This window comes from Pseudorca crassidens, chromosome 17 (assembly GCF_039906515.1).
Source record: "Pseudorca crassidens isolate mPseCra1 chromosome 17, mPseCra1.hap1, whole genome shotgun sequence".
Lineage (NCBI taxonomy): Eukaryota > Metazoa > Chordata > Mammalia > Artiodactyla > Delphinidae > Pseudorca > Pseudorca crassidens.
In genome coordinates, this window is record NC_090312.1 from 34715731 (window position 1) to 34730957 (window position 15227).

Genomic DNA, 15227 nt, shown 5'->3' on the forward strand with positions numbered 1-15227 from the left:
GAACGATTTTGCACAGCACAGTTTTACCTTTAAGTCAGGAATGTTGAACTTTGAAGTAGCTGCAAGATTGTTGTTCTTCGTAGTTGCCGCATGCAATTTCTCCCATGTTTGCTGACATGTTTTCTCCCCAGGAGCTGATATAAGCCAGAACTCAGTCATGTTGGTTACCAGATATTTCTTCCAAAATCAAGACAGACTCTGAAATGTAAAACAAAACAAACTAAAAGTACATTCAATATCACTTGTTTCTAAATTATTTCAGAGTGATAAGCATAGCCTGTTGCAAAACTATCAATAATTCAACACTGGCATACAATCCTAAGCAAAGTCAAATCTACTTACCTGGATGTAAATCCATATAAATGGTAAACGGTGATTTATTTATGATACTAGGAGAAAGAGATGATAAAGACCTAATACATGAAGTACATGATTTTTTTAAATTACAAAACATCCTAAAATGGGAATTAGTCAAGAAGTGAGACTACCCAAAATATCAGCCACCAATAGTTTCATTCCACAAAAGAAGGTGGGAGAGTCACAAATTTATAGGTTTATCTTAAATTTTTAAAACATAAAACCAAAATAGGAAGTAAAAAAACATGCATAACTCTTACCTTTGAAAAAGAATTGAATCAATGCATTTGAACAGTAGCCACCAAATAAATTTGCCACATCTGGCTTAGCAAATCCTACAACGTCAGCCAAATTGGTGGTTAATTTTCATCCATATTCAATCTAAGGGGATCTCCTCAATCTCTAGCGTATACTTAGTGGCCATCAAACGCTTACAAATTTGCAAAAAAAAAAAAAAAACTTGACAATCAAACTTGTAAATCAGTCTCTTATTTAAAATATGACTTGGGGCAGGGAGGGATGCATAATACAGCACTATTGGATCTGAATTAAGAGGCTGTGGATCTCCCTTTCCAGAGTTCCATTAAGACAAAACCAACCCTCTTCCACAATCTTTCTCCCTCTCCCCTTTTCCCTCTCTCCCTGACACACACACACACACACACACACACGCACGCATACACAGGCACGCACACATACACACACGCGCACAGAGAAAAAGAAAGTCCAAAACCAAATCTACTCAGAATCTAGTAGGTAAAAAACACAAACACAGAAGAACTCATAATATAATAGTGTCATTATTTCTACTTTAATATGCTTTCATTAGAACCACCATAAACTTTCTACTACCACTGCTTGTTTAACCTTTCCTGAAATTTGGAGTCTTAGGCAGAAAATAACGATCTTACAAAGTTGTCCTGATAATCAATCAAATAATGAATATGAAAGAACTTTGTAAATTTAAATTTCCTTTAAAATGTAAAGTATTATAGTTAATCGCAATGGACTTTCATAATTTCAAAAGACAGCTGAAATTAAAGTAATCCTACCGGGCTTCCCTGGTGGCGCAGTGGTTAAGAATCCGCCTGCCAATGCAGGAGACACGGGTTCGAGCCCTGGTCCGGGAATATCTCACATGCCGTGGAGCAACTAAATCCGTGGGCCACAACTACTGAGCCTGCACTCTAGAGCCCGCAAGCCACAGCTACTGAGCCCACGTGCCACAATTACTGAAGCCCGTACTGCTAGAGCCCACGCTCCACAACAAGAGAAGCCACTGCAATGAGAAGCCTGCGCACCACAACGAAGAACAGCCCCCGCTGGCCACGACAAGAGAAAAGCCCGTGCATAGCATTGAAGACCCAACGCGCGTAGCACTGAAGACCCAATGCAGCCAAATAAATAAATAAATTTCTTAAAAAATGTTTAAAAATAAATAAAGTAATCCTACCAGGTCATTACACAATTGAAGGTGACCTGAACATATACGCCATTCAATATTGTTATTTTTTTCTAACTTCCACTTCAAGAGCATCTACCACATACTAGGTACTGCTCTAAACGTTTTATACGTTATTTCAATTAATCTTCCTAACACCTCTACGAGATACATATCATCCTCCCCACTTATAGATTTTTTTTTAGTAAATTTGTTTATTTATTTATTTTTGGCTGCATTGGGTCTTCATTGCTGCAGGCGGGCTTTCTCTAGTTGCAGCGAGCGGGCTTCTCGTTGTGGTGGCTTCTCATTGCAGAGCACGAGCTCTAGGCGCGTGGGCTTCAGTAGCTGTGGCACACGGTCTCAGTAGCTGTGGTGCACAGGCTTAGTTGCTCCGCGGCATATGGGATCTTCCCAGACCAGGGCTCGAATCCGTGTCCCCTGTATTGGCAGGCGGATTCTTAACCACTGCACCACCAGGGAAGTCCCCCACTTACAGATTTAAAAACCTGCTCAGAAAGGTTAAACTGGTGAAAATAAAGATGGTGGTATTAAATGAATCTCAAGAATTGTACTCTAAGATGATTTTTTCCAACATTCCTAAAAAGGCTGCACTAAGAGCTGCACTCTCTCAAAATGGCCAACAAACTAAACACAGATTAATAGTGATGGTAAGCCCAGACAAAGCACTCAGCCTGGCCAGAAAAACAGTATCTGATGACCTGCAGATCACCTCCTCTCCCTGCAAAATGGCAGGTGACAGAATCAATTGTTAAGGTCTTCCTCATGATACTGTTAAATGATCTAAACTGCAGCTTCTTCAAAGACTGTAACCATATGAGCTATTACAGTAGATGTCACTATCATACCACTTAAGAGTTCTAGAAAATCTTTTTCAGCCAGCAGGTTTCCAAAGGATTTCAAGAAATATAGAAAGAGGACCATATTTCCTCATTTATAAATACCTGCCTGACTCTACAGAGCTTTCATCAGGATCAAATGAAATGATGCCATGGTAATTCTAAACAAAACTGGAGTCCAATCCTGCCTCTAAAGGCTGTTCCCAGTGTCCCATGTAGGAAATATCTTGTTTACTTACTACCTGTAAATGCCACTATTATGCATTTATCACACTATTCTAATTTTTTCCACAACATCTTTTCCTCTCCACCTGACTGGGAAATCCTGAAGGGCCAGAATCATACCTTATTTTCTGATGCTCTAAAAACCCAGCATATACAATTCCTGCCAACAGCAGGGATGTTATGAATAAATAAGAGACTTTATGAATAAGTCCTTGCTCGTTTTATGAATACATGAAATATAATTATAACAATGACTCTGAACCAATCAAAAAGTCTGATTAGAGAAAAAAATAAGGGCCAAGAAAAATATTTAAATGTTTTTTAAAGCTTTTTTTTAAAATTTAGTCTTTCAGAAAACAAATTCTAACCTTAGAGTAGTATATAAATTAAAAATCAGTAAAGCTGCAGATTACTAAGCCTTTGTCTTTCATTATTTTACAGGTGAATATAGAAATATAAAAGAGAGGGATTGAGAAAGAACCTGTTGGTACTTCAGGCAAAGCCATGGCCTCAATTCTTCTATCCTCTGGTCAAACTATATAAGAGGAGTCTGATGCGAAAGACAAGCGACTTAAGTATCTAAGGATAAATGTAAGAACTGCCTATGAGAAGAGCATCAATAAGACCTCTGCAAAATCCCTGTTTTTTGGTCCATTGTTATCCTGTCACTTAAACAAGTCACATAAAAAAATTTCTCTTTGAAACTGATGTACAATTTACGCTCAGTTCCAAAAAATCCCTATCTTTGCAGATGAACATATTTGTCGGGGGGAGGTCAAAAAGTGAAATCCCTGTTGCTAAACACATTTACCCTTCTGAGCCACACAGACAGTCAAGACTGGTGTCCACTGGTTATCATCTCACCCAAGGTCTGGACACCTCCACCTCCGCTGACTGCTTCAACTGACTTGTTTTTATGCCTAATTATTTCCCTTTGTTTAATCTTGTATATTGGAAGTCAGGCATAAATATAGGCAAATCATATGTTAAGCAAAAGAGAAAATGATTTAAAAGGCATTCCTCAAGACTCAGATCAAGGTTTAAGTCCCTCTGTTATATGTGTGTACACAGCTGCTCTCTTGATGATCTTATTTATACTCAAGGCAATTCCAGTCTAGATGCTGAACACTATTCTAAATTGTATCTCCAGCCTAGGCTACTCTGCTGCATCTAGAGCTGTACCCAACAAGTCTCCACAGCTGACTACAAGACATCTCCATCTGGATGTCTCCAAAAAAACCCAACATTTCTAGTCAAACCCTAATGGCTTCCCCAAAACCTGGTCCTACTCCAGTGTTCCCTGAGTTAGCATAGTTAGTACCCCTGCAACATTAGACATCAATAGAATTGTCAAATGTCATCAAGATAGCAGCCAACACTTATTGTGCACTTCCTATCTACCAGCACCAGTCAAAACACTTTACAAGGATTAACTCATTTGGTATATCTCATGGATAGTGGTTACAAATGAAGAAACCAAGGCACAGAAAATGCCTCATACATTATATGAAATATATAGTACAATATGTATCATGTCATATATCATATAAGTGCATATATTACATGCTAAGGATGAATGTATTATATGCTCTCACAGCACCTTTTAAGTATTTCCCTGAGCAACACTTTTTATTGATGTCTTTCTACCAAATAAACTGTGCATTAGGGTAGGTGGAAACCATGATAGCTTTTGCTCACAACCATACTCTCAGTACCTGGTACAGAGGCTGGTATGTAGAACCTCAAAAAGTATTTGTTGGGCTTCCCTGGTGGCACAGTGGTTAAGAGTCCACCTGCCGATGCAGGGGATAGGGGTTCGTGCCCCGGTGCGGGAAGATCCCACGTGCCAAGGAGCAGCTGGGCCTGTGGGCCATGGCTGCTGAGCATGCACGTCCAGAGCCTGAGCTCCGCAATGGGAGAGGCCACGGCAGTGAGAGGCCCACGTACCGCAAAAAAAAAAAAAAAAAAAAGTATTTGTTGAATATTCTTGAATGAATAAGTAACTGTGAAGATTAAGTACGATAATAAAGTTAAAATACCTGGCTTATAATTGGTTCGCTCCCTTCACTTCCTCCATATTTTTTAAAGTCAATTTCATCGAAATATAATTTATATACAATAAAATGCACCCATTACAAGAGTACAGTTTGATGAGTTTTTGACAAACACACACACCTGTATAACCACCACCAAAATCAAGATTAAGAACATTTCTGTCTTCCCAAAGCCTTCCCTCACACCAAGGCCCAGTCAATCCCTACCCTACTGCTGGCCCTGGGCAGGTGCCAATCTGCTTTCTGTCACACTATAGATTCATTTGGCCCGATGTAGAATTTCATTGTAAATGCAAGTGCACACTGCGTACTCTTTTGTATCTGGCTTCTTTTGCTCAGCATGTCTGTGATATTTGTCTATGGCCTGTGTATCAGTAGCAGTTCATTCTGTTTTATTGCTTAGTGTTCCGTGACATGAATGTACAATGGTTTGCTTACCCATTCACCTGTTGATAGACATTTGGACGATTACTGGTTTGGGGCCATTAACAATAAAGGTGCTATGAATATTCCTCTACAAAGCTTTTGTGAAAATACACATTCATTTCTCTTGGATAACCATCTAGAAGTGGAATTTCTGAGCTGAATGATTAGCATATATTTAACTTTATAAGAAGCCACCAAACTGTTTTCCAAAGTAGATGTAATATTTTATATTCTCATTAGCAAGATACACAGTTCCAGTTGTTTCACATGCCCACCAACACTTAGTGCTGTCAGCCTTTTTATTTTCAGCCATTCCAGGGGGTTGCAGGGGAATCTCACATTTCCACAATGACTACAAAGTTCAGGATCTTTTCATGTTCTTATCAACCATTTGTATATCTTCTTTTGTGAAGTTTCTATTCAAATCTTTTGTGAACTTTCTATTCAAATCTTGTGCCCAATTTTTTAAAAAGCTGCATTGATCTTACTGAGTTGTAGGAATTTTTTGTATGATCCTGATACAATTTGAGAGGGGTGTGTGTGTGTGCATGTGTATTTCTTACGTATTTTCTCGTGTCTTGCCCTTTCTTAATGGTGTTTTTGAGTAGAAGTTTTCAATTCTATGTCCAGTTTACTGACTTTTTCTTTTATAATATATGAGTTCTGACATAAGAAAAATCTGCCTACCCCAGAGTCACAAGGATTTATCCTGTTTGGAGTTCAGAGAGATTCCTGAATCTGTGTTTATAGTTTTCAACATTCACCCATTATTTTCTTCAAATTTCTTTCCTGCTTCTCTTTCCCTTTTTTTGAGACAAAAATGGCATGTATATTAAACCACCTGATATTGTCCCACAGGTCACTGAGCTTCCATTCACTTTTTTAAATTGTTTTCCTCTCTGGGCTTCACTTTGGATACTTTCTTGCTACATCTTCTAGCTGGCTGACTTTTTCTTTAAGTAATCTATTTGTCTCATGAAGTGAGTTTTTCGCTTTAGATGTATTTTTCACCTTTATAAGTTCCATCTTTTAAAACTTCTCTTTCCTCATTATGTTCATGTTTTCTGTAAATTCTGAGCATATTTACAATTCACAACATTAAATTGCTGATCACTGGATTTTGTTTTCTTCCTTTTAAGAATGTTGTGCTTTGTTCTGGCGGTTACCTTACTTGAGCTTTAGCATGCTTCATTTCAAGGCTTGTTTTTATACATTGTCAGGCTAAGTCTAAAGCTTTACTCTAGGGCTAATGTAGCCTTTCTACTAAGATCTGACCGTCTGGAGATTCCATGGGATGCCCCAGGGATTCAATAAGGTATTCATACGCCTTCTGGCCCCCTGAGCTCTGGCAACTGTCTAAAGTTCTCTAGTCATTCTTTGCTGGGCCTCCTACAGAGAGAGACTCCTTTACAGATGGTGGGTTTTCTGTCTAGCTCCCTCCTGTCAGCCTATCCAACCCGCAAATTCTAGCCAGATAAGGCTTCCCCAACTCCAAGCCTCCTCAACTCAGCAAGACCAACATGCTCTGCTTAGTCTCCTCTAAACCATGGTCCAGAGAGTGACTCCAGGCAGAAAGCCAGAGGGATTATAGAGCTCATTTCATTTGTTTCCTGTCTCTTGGTTCCTGTATTACCTCTGTTGTCCAATAACTGGAAGCAGTTTTTTCATATATTTTATCCAATTTTCTAGTTGTTTATGGTGGGAAAGCAAGTATGGTACCAGTTATTCCACGGTGGCCAGAAGCGGAAGTCTCCTCTTGTTTTGCTGTATGTATTGTTCCTGAGTTTTTGGTTTTGCTAGGGATTCGACCACAACCTCCCAGTCCCTCAGCCCCATGCTTTAACATTTAATAGAAAACAGGATTAACAACAATGAACGTGAGAAATATAACAAGTCTAGGCTGAAAGACTGTAATAATACTATGTGTGGGAAGAATGGAGCACTGCTTTGGCAGTAAAGTGGAGAAATGTTCATTTCCGTTTAAAAAAAAAGGACAGATGTAGCTTGAATAAATGTCCCACACATATGTGTCATTAATTTTGCAAATGTATAGCATACTCTAATGATTGATAAAATATAAATTCATTAAAAAGCATTAATAAAGATATAATAACTTGCCATCATTAATATTTCCTCAATCTAAAATAATTATATATCACAGGATAACCCAAAAAAGTTCTGTAACTTTTTTAAAAAGGGACAATTTCTAGAAGGCAGTTTGTCAATGTTAATCAAAAGCCATAAAAACGTTGACACAGCTTTAAGAAAGAAGACTATATATAGGTATAAACATTAAATTGTTTTAAAAAAAAACCCATTAAAGATTATCTCTTGGGAGTGGATTATGAATGTTCATTTTCATTCTTTCTGCGTATTCCTGTTTCCTAATTTTTTATTAATGAATTACTACATGTAAATGCCAGAAAAACCCCACACACTTCATTAAAAAAAAAAAAAAGTGGGGCAATATCCTCACACTTGAAAACACTGAAAAGTTTAGAGACCGTTAAATGGCATGGCAACAAAGAACCCTGGATATAAATACAAAAGATAAAGGCAAAGCTGGTTAGTAAAGCTGGTTAGTAGTAGCTGTGTCTGAAGTATGAGATCAAGGTTGGTAAACAGCCTTTTTATCTCACTGGGAATTTCAGTCAGAAAGAACCTAAATGCCAACTTCAGGAAGCATAGTGTAAGGGCCACAGCACTGAACTGAGAATATGAAGACTTGGAATCTAATCTCAATTCTGCATATCACTGTCTGCGTAAATTTCATTTGTAAAATGAGAGGACTGGATTACCATATCCAGGATCCTTTTTTGCTCCTGTATTCCATGAATCTATACTGGCTAAGACCCAGGATTCTTTTTTTTTTTTCTATTTTCTTGTTAAGTCCCTCAAGTAAATCAGATGATCGGACAGGTTTCAGAACCACTATAGTAAAACAGGAATTTCCATGATTATATAGTGAGTTACATAGTAAATGTTACAAGAAATGGCAAATATTCCTTAATAAGATGGCTAAATGTCATACCATCATTATCAAGAATCACGCAGTACTGTTAGTTCTATAATACAGGAATGATTTTTGTTCTATGGAGTTCAGAAACCTTAAATACATGAACCCACATTCTGCATGCTTTCTATGGCAGCTTACAAACTTAAAAAGTGAAAAGCAATATGATATATGAAATCAAGTACAGAACAATACGAAATCTGGGTAAACTACTGCTTTGCTCAAGAAATACACAATTTTATTTCATTTATGAAGGACAGAACATAGAGGATTTTAATGCCCTTCGTACAAATAGGTGGTTTTGTGACCACAGTGTTAGAATCCGGATTCATTCCCAAAACTTCTTGAAAAACTTTTCCAGCACTAAAAACATTGCTCTACGGCTTCCCTGGTGGCACAGTGGTTGGCAGTCCGCCTGCCGATGCAGGGGACACAGGTTCATGCCCCAGTCCGGGAAGATCCCACGTGCCGCGGAGCAGCTGGGCCTGTGAGCCTTGGCCGCTGAGCCTGCGCGTCCGGAGCCTGTGCTCCGCAACGGGAGAGGCCACAACAGTGAGAGGCCCACGTACCGCAAAAAAAAAAAAAAAAAAAAACATTGCTCTAGGTGATAGGAGGCTGAGTTACTTACAAAAACTTATGTCCCTAGTCCTGCTTCTGCTCAGAAATAAAATTCAAATCTCCCATTCTTCACAGTCATCGCTACTAATGTCCTTTGAGTTTTTCTGCCTCATCTTCACAATGTTCTGACCTCCCTTCATCCATCTTTACCTCAGGCCTGCCTGTAGTCTTTCTTACTTGGCCCTGCTCAACAGTCCATTTTGCAGAAAGCAACCTCTTTCCTATTTCAACGAACTCAAAATTCTCTTAACAAAAAGATTTCCGCAACCAAGTCCAACCATGCACCAAATCCATTCATATAATCCCAAACTATTTCTCTCTCAACCCGCATGTCCACTGAAATCCATGTAATAGACTGCATTAAAGCAGACATCTATTTCACGTTTTTTTCCGCCCAAATATCTGTTTGACTGTAACTGCTTTCAAGTTAGGGTCATATCATTCATCAAATGTTTTAGGTGCTTAAATTCCCAGAACTGTGGTCAGCTCCCAGAACTGTGGCAGGAAGCAAAACAAAATGTACTCCCTGTCTTGAAGGAGCTTATACTTGGGTGTGGGGGTGTGTATGTGTGTGTAGGTCTCTACAAGTAGGTAGGTCTGTCTGTGCAGGGAAAGGTAGGAGGAAAACAATGCAGATGACAAGATAAAAAAAAAAAAATCAAGGCAGAATACACTGGAGGCGCAAGAGAAACACTAGTCAAATTTTTAAAACACTTCTATCTTGTCTGACTACAATAAGTATTTTTTTGTTTTTAAAGCAGTAACAACTCTTTTTCAAAATGGAAGGAAGGAAAAGAGAGAAGAAAGGAAATCCTGGGTCCAAATCTCTGAGACTGTTTATTTCATTACTGTATCACCCACTTATGAGAATTTAAAGGCGGTGGATTATTTTCCTACGGCAAGGATTTGAATTTAAAATAAAAAGAGTAAAGTAGTAACTATCACAACAACACAAAAGGTGGGGATAATAAACCCAAACAGCTACTAGCATTTCTTTTGTAAATGAAGGTATCAGCCTGACCCAGGATAGGGGCAACCACAGAAAACAGTACAGCACCCCTATACGTGCTCCAATACTTAAGTCCTTTTAATGCTTTCAAGGAACCAATATTTTAGTCTCTGAAATGCAACCACCTTTCACAGTAAATTAAATTTCTCAATAAAGGCTGAACGTGGTCTAAATGCAAAACAACTTCCTTTTTCAGTCCTTGAAAATACCAAGTCGTTTACTAAAGTGACTTATTTCAACAGGCACAAGAAGGCATACCTCAGATATCAGTGAAATATCACATAGCCTTCCAATTGTGACACATCAACTTTTAACAGAATTGATCAGTGCAAAACATTTACCACAATCCATTCATCTTAAAAAGTTGCTACATCCTTCCCCTAGAAATTTTTAACACCATACAAATAAAGAGTAAGAATAACTGTTTCCTCTCTGAATGTTAAAATTCTAGCCTTCAAAACAGAAGCACCTTAACTGGGATTGTGGGAGGGACTTGCTCACAATAAAACTTGTTTTAAAAGTTCCCAACAACAATGGGGGATTTTACCTTCCAAGAGACTTTGTCATTCATACAGAAGGAAATTTTTAAATTATCAGGACACACACCTTCTTTAAAAAATCTTAACTTTTTTTGTTTTCAACTGAAACAGTACCTATAAATGCTCTATAATCCTTTTAAGAATTACCTGAATTTCACGCCATAAATATACTGAAATATGAAAGACAATTTAATCTTTGATGTATTTTATAACCAACTGCCATCTTTTTATTTTACAGTTGGCTAGAAATAAATGTGTAAGAACCAAGCCTTACTTAGGCATAGATGCTGATCATAAAACCTGAAACCAGCTAGAAAGGTAACAACTCATAACACAATGTTAAAAACCTCTTGCAATTTCTGCTAAAGCAAGCTGAATCGACAGGCAAGGAGGGCACTGTACCCCCATTACTAAAGGAACCATCGGAACCTTCTGAGGGCCCAGAGACTTTCTCTCTGCCACAGGCAACTCAACACTGACCCAGGGAGCAAACAATACTTCCATGCCAGGCAACTCCCTGATTCTACACTCATGGCTCCCAAAACGTTACTTCCCTTCTCTCTCAGGCTGTTATTTTATAACAGTGACTGGACCACAGCACCATATTTTCCACTAGAAGGTGCTGATATCTCTAAGACAATGTATTCTAGCCTGAAATTCAACAAGCCAAGGATCTAAAACAAGCTTGTCGCCCCCAATTCATCACTCAAGTAAGCTTGAGATCCTGTTTCCTGGTAATGACAACCACTTATTGAGTATGTGCTATGTGATTAGCACTTCAATATGCTAAGCAATTTTGTAGTTGATTCCTTCAAAGAAGATGGAATCACCAACCCCACTTGCAGATGAGAGAACAGTTAATGAAATTTCTTGCCCAAGGCCACAGAGCTAGTGACTACATACATTTCACTTGCTAGTTTATTAAAACACTGCTCTTAACCTCTATATCCCCAACATCTAGTAGAGGGCCTGTCACTAACAAGCACTCGGATATGTGTCCCATAAGTAAAGGATGGCACCACATGGGGTGTTTCACAACCAAATGGTACCTCTCTCCACCAGGAGGAGCTTGGAAATGTCTGGGAGCATTTTAGGTTGTCCCAACGTGGGGGCCACTACCACCATTTAGCGGATGGGGACCAAACAAGGGACAGTCCTGTCCAAAATGCCAAAAGCACCCACTGAGGAACACTGAACTATAGGCTGGTTCACAAAGAAAACCTTTCATGGTAAAGTCAATCCACATGTTAACCAGCTTAATTTATAAACAACTTCCTATTCATGGATAGTTCGCTTAAAATATCTTAAAAGATACATCAATCTCTTTCTATAAAACACCATTTTTGCATTTACCTGCATTTTATTTTCAAGTACAGAGCCAAGGCTCCATCTTCTATCCTATGATGTAACCAAAGCACATCTCCTCCACTGCCCACAGGGCTCCTCCTGGAACTCTATAAATGTATAGATTTGCTACACATCTGGAACAGGATTTTGCTTCATTATCAAGAATACAGTTTGAATTTTCTAGTTCCAAGGTTCACTCTTGTCAAAGGGAAATTTTAGACTGCCCTGCTTCACTGCCTGAGCTATCTTGCCAAGGCCACCGTGCTAATGGTTTCTACTATGTCTTCAAAACATCAGTGAAATGTGAACCAAACATGAATTAGTTTATAACTAAAATGGTATAAAATTCCACATCCAAAGGGTGAAAAAGGTTTACTCCAGCACATAGATCAGAATATGTACAAGAATAAAATTTAACTAGGAGGTATTTGGTCAGAACTGCAGCAACGCCTAAGCAGGCTCAAGTGCAAAAGGAAGACTGACCGCTTGGGGACTGGAGCACAAGATCCTTTGGCAAAGGTTTATTTTGGCATACCAGCTTTGCTCTTTAGCCAATGCAACTATGTCGCAAGCTGTGGAAATAATTACAGAATCAAAATTTTGAAGCCCAAACGTTTCTTTTTAGGTAGAGAAAACTAATGTAAATAAGGCTCTTAAGACTAATATGCCAAAAAATAAAAATGATCATTTCCTGCCCAGTTCTAAAAGCAGTATTACACTAACCACCTAGCTCTCAGCATTTACTTTAGTCAGATCCCGAGTACTGTTTCTTTAGATTTTATCTAGTCCCTGCAAGATACACCAAAAGAGTCTGAGACACAAACCCGAGGCTCCGTCTTCAGCACAATTTGAGACTTGCTTGTTGCCAAAGAACCGTGATTGACAAGCTGAGTACCTTTTGCCCACCTTGTTGCTCATTATCTCCTCCAGCTGAACTGTAAACTGAACCGCTTCACCCAAGCCAACAGAAAAGCAGTTTTTAAAGCACTGACCACCACTGCCAAATCCCTTTGAAGCTGTCCTACTCAAAAAGGTTCACCAAAAGTGCTGAATCAGAGATTACAGTGCACTACAAAAAACTCACCCTTCTCTCTAGATGTGATTGTGGTTAAGTACTGTGCTGGTAATCGGCAATCAGAAGACGATGGAAGTTATGCTAGACTTAAACACATCACTTGATGTCCATTTCTAGGTCCAAGGGTCTAGACAGGTCCCTAACTATACAATGAATGGCATTTTCATCTACTTTCTCTCAAAGACCTGTGAGAACAAAATAAACATGAAAGGTAATTCCTGTGACTACTGTTCAATAGAAGATGTTCCGGAGTAGATGACAGTACCAAAGGATAAGTTTGGAAGGCCAAAACAGATCTTTGCAAAGGAGTCTCCCCTCAACCCCCAAAGGATCCAGTCTCCCCTGTGTACTTCAGGACTGCTTTGGGGGTAGCTATAACTACCCTCAGTGAAGAGTGCAAACAGAATCTAACCAAACTTTCCTTCCCCTTACTCCTCTGTTTCTCAGGTGATTCAATTTGCCCGTGTGATTCTCCCCTCAAGCTCCTTTTCAGGGGTTTCTTGCCTACCCTTCCCCCATTCTAATAAAAAATGGTTTGAGTTCTCTGGATTCTCGTTCTTTCCGCTGCCCACAAGGACCCTGCGTCCTCTCTGAAGGGCTCCTAGACCCTTTAAACTGCCACCCCCATAGCAAGCGCGTACACCCAGTGGAGGCTCTCGCGGTCGCTGTGACCTCACACACACCACCCCGGATCTTCATCTGGGCCACTCAGCCACCTTTCATCCCCCTCAATCAAGCGGACGAGCATTCAGTGGGATCCTCACCCCAATCCAAGGAGAAATGTCCCAGACCGGAATTTTTATTTCTTCCTCTGCCACTGAGTACCCCCTGGGGCCCTTTCTCTTTTCCCCTTCTTCCTCTTCCCTAGAGACAGAACCTAGGCCCATGGCGGCGACGAACCCGCGCCGAGAAACCAGACACAGCCGCCCAACCGGCTCCAACGCCTCAGCGTCGGCCCCCGCGCCCGCCCCCATCCCTCCCCGGCCGCGACCGCAGCGCAAGCTTCGGCCTGGCCGGGGCTCCCCATCCGGTGTAGCCATCGCTCACTGACCCAGGGAAGTGTCAAACGAGGAAGTGGCAGCAGTAACAGGTACAGAGGTGTACAGCCTGGCAGACGTTAACGGCTCAGCGCTCCATCCCTACCCGACCTAATCTCCGGCCTCACAGCTTCCTCGACCCCAGAGCCCACGAAGCAAGTCACGTGCCAGCCGGAGCGGTCAGCTGACCGCGGCGCTCGCCGCTCCGCCTACGCGCGCGCCACTGCGCAGCCGCCGCGGCCGAGCCCTCGAAAGAGGGGCGGGGCGGGGCGGGGCGGGGCGGGGCGGGGCGGGCCTGGGAGGCTCTCGGGGGATCCAAGGAGAACCGGGAGTCGCGGCTGGCGGCCGCTGTTCCGCGATTGGGTAGGGTTCCTGCTTCTCCCTGTGTCCGGCCCGAGTCTCGTGCGCCACTTGTGAATTTCACGGCCACCATCCCTACGGTTATCCCACTTCTTCAGGTTTCTGCAGTTTGGAATTTGTCTCCAGCCCCTACACAGGCTTCTCCACTCGGGGTTTTCTTCGGACAGCCCGGTTTTCTGAGTAATATCCTTAATAGTTCACTTCGGCCGCTGATTCACCTTTTCCTTCCAGTCCACTTCAGGTTAATTCCATAAATGTTCATGGAGCATTTACTGTGCGATAGTCACTGTGCGAATTTTCTTAGGATTATCTGCTGGCGTGAATCACTCCTCGCAGGAGAGAGCCTGTTATCTAGTTCAGGGGTATGTGAGGCGTGTAATAAATATCATAAATAGTTGGCACCACATTAGATAGTGGGAAACCAAGTAAGGTTACGCGGCAAAGGCATGGACAGGAGAAATCATGTCCTTTGGGGGAAAAAAAGGTAGCAAGCCGCTCTTTTGAGCCCTGCATATTTCATTGGCTGGGGAAGGTAGGTGGTATTATTCTAATTTAGAACATAGCTTTAGAAATGGTAAAGAACTTTGTGATTTTCTAATTCAGTGCTTTTATATTTACAAATGGAGAAGGTGAAGAGCCAGAGGTCACAGAGCTGTTTAGCACAAGAGAATAGACATACCTGGTTTTAAATCCTGGCTCCACTGCTGACCAGCTATGTGACCTCAGGCGTGTAAACTTCAGCTTCTTCACCTGTAAAATGGCGGTAATAATACATCCCTTATAGGGGTGTTGTGAAGATTAAATGACGTGTACATTTGGCATAGTGCCTGGCACATATGAAACACCCAGTAAATGGTTGCTATTAT

At 40.7% G+C, this 15227-nt stretch overlaps 1 protein-coding gene across 5 annotated transcripts in view; it reads right to left on the minus strand.

The window, feature by feature from the left end:
- Positions 1-14216, minus strand: part of ATP6V1C1 (ATPase H+ transporting V1 subunit C1) — a 38336-nt gene extending 24120 nt beyond the window's left edge. The window contains exons 1-4 of one of the 5 annotated variants that reach the window (XM_067711574.1): positions 14016-14216; positions 12974-13149; positions 618-692; positions 28-198 (exon numbers count right to left, since the gene is read on the minus strand). In XM_067711574.1, the coding sequence (XP_067567675.1) occupies positions 28-159 (132 nt within the window). In that variant the 5' untranslated portion in view covers positions 160-198; positions 618-692; positions 12974-13149; positions 14016-14216. Of the gene's footprint in view, positions 1-27; positions 199-617; positions 788-12973; positions 13150-14015 lie in introns of all 5 variants that reach the window. The other 4 variants (XM_067711572.1, XM_067711575.1, XM_067711576.1 and 1 more) reach the window with 4 other exon arrangements.
- Between the last annotated feature and the right edge of the window lie 1011 nt (positions 14217-15227).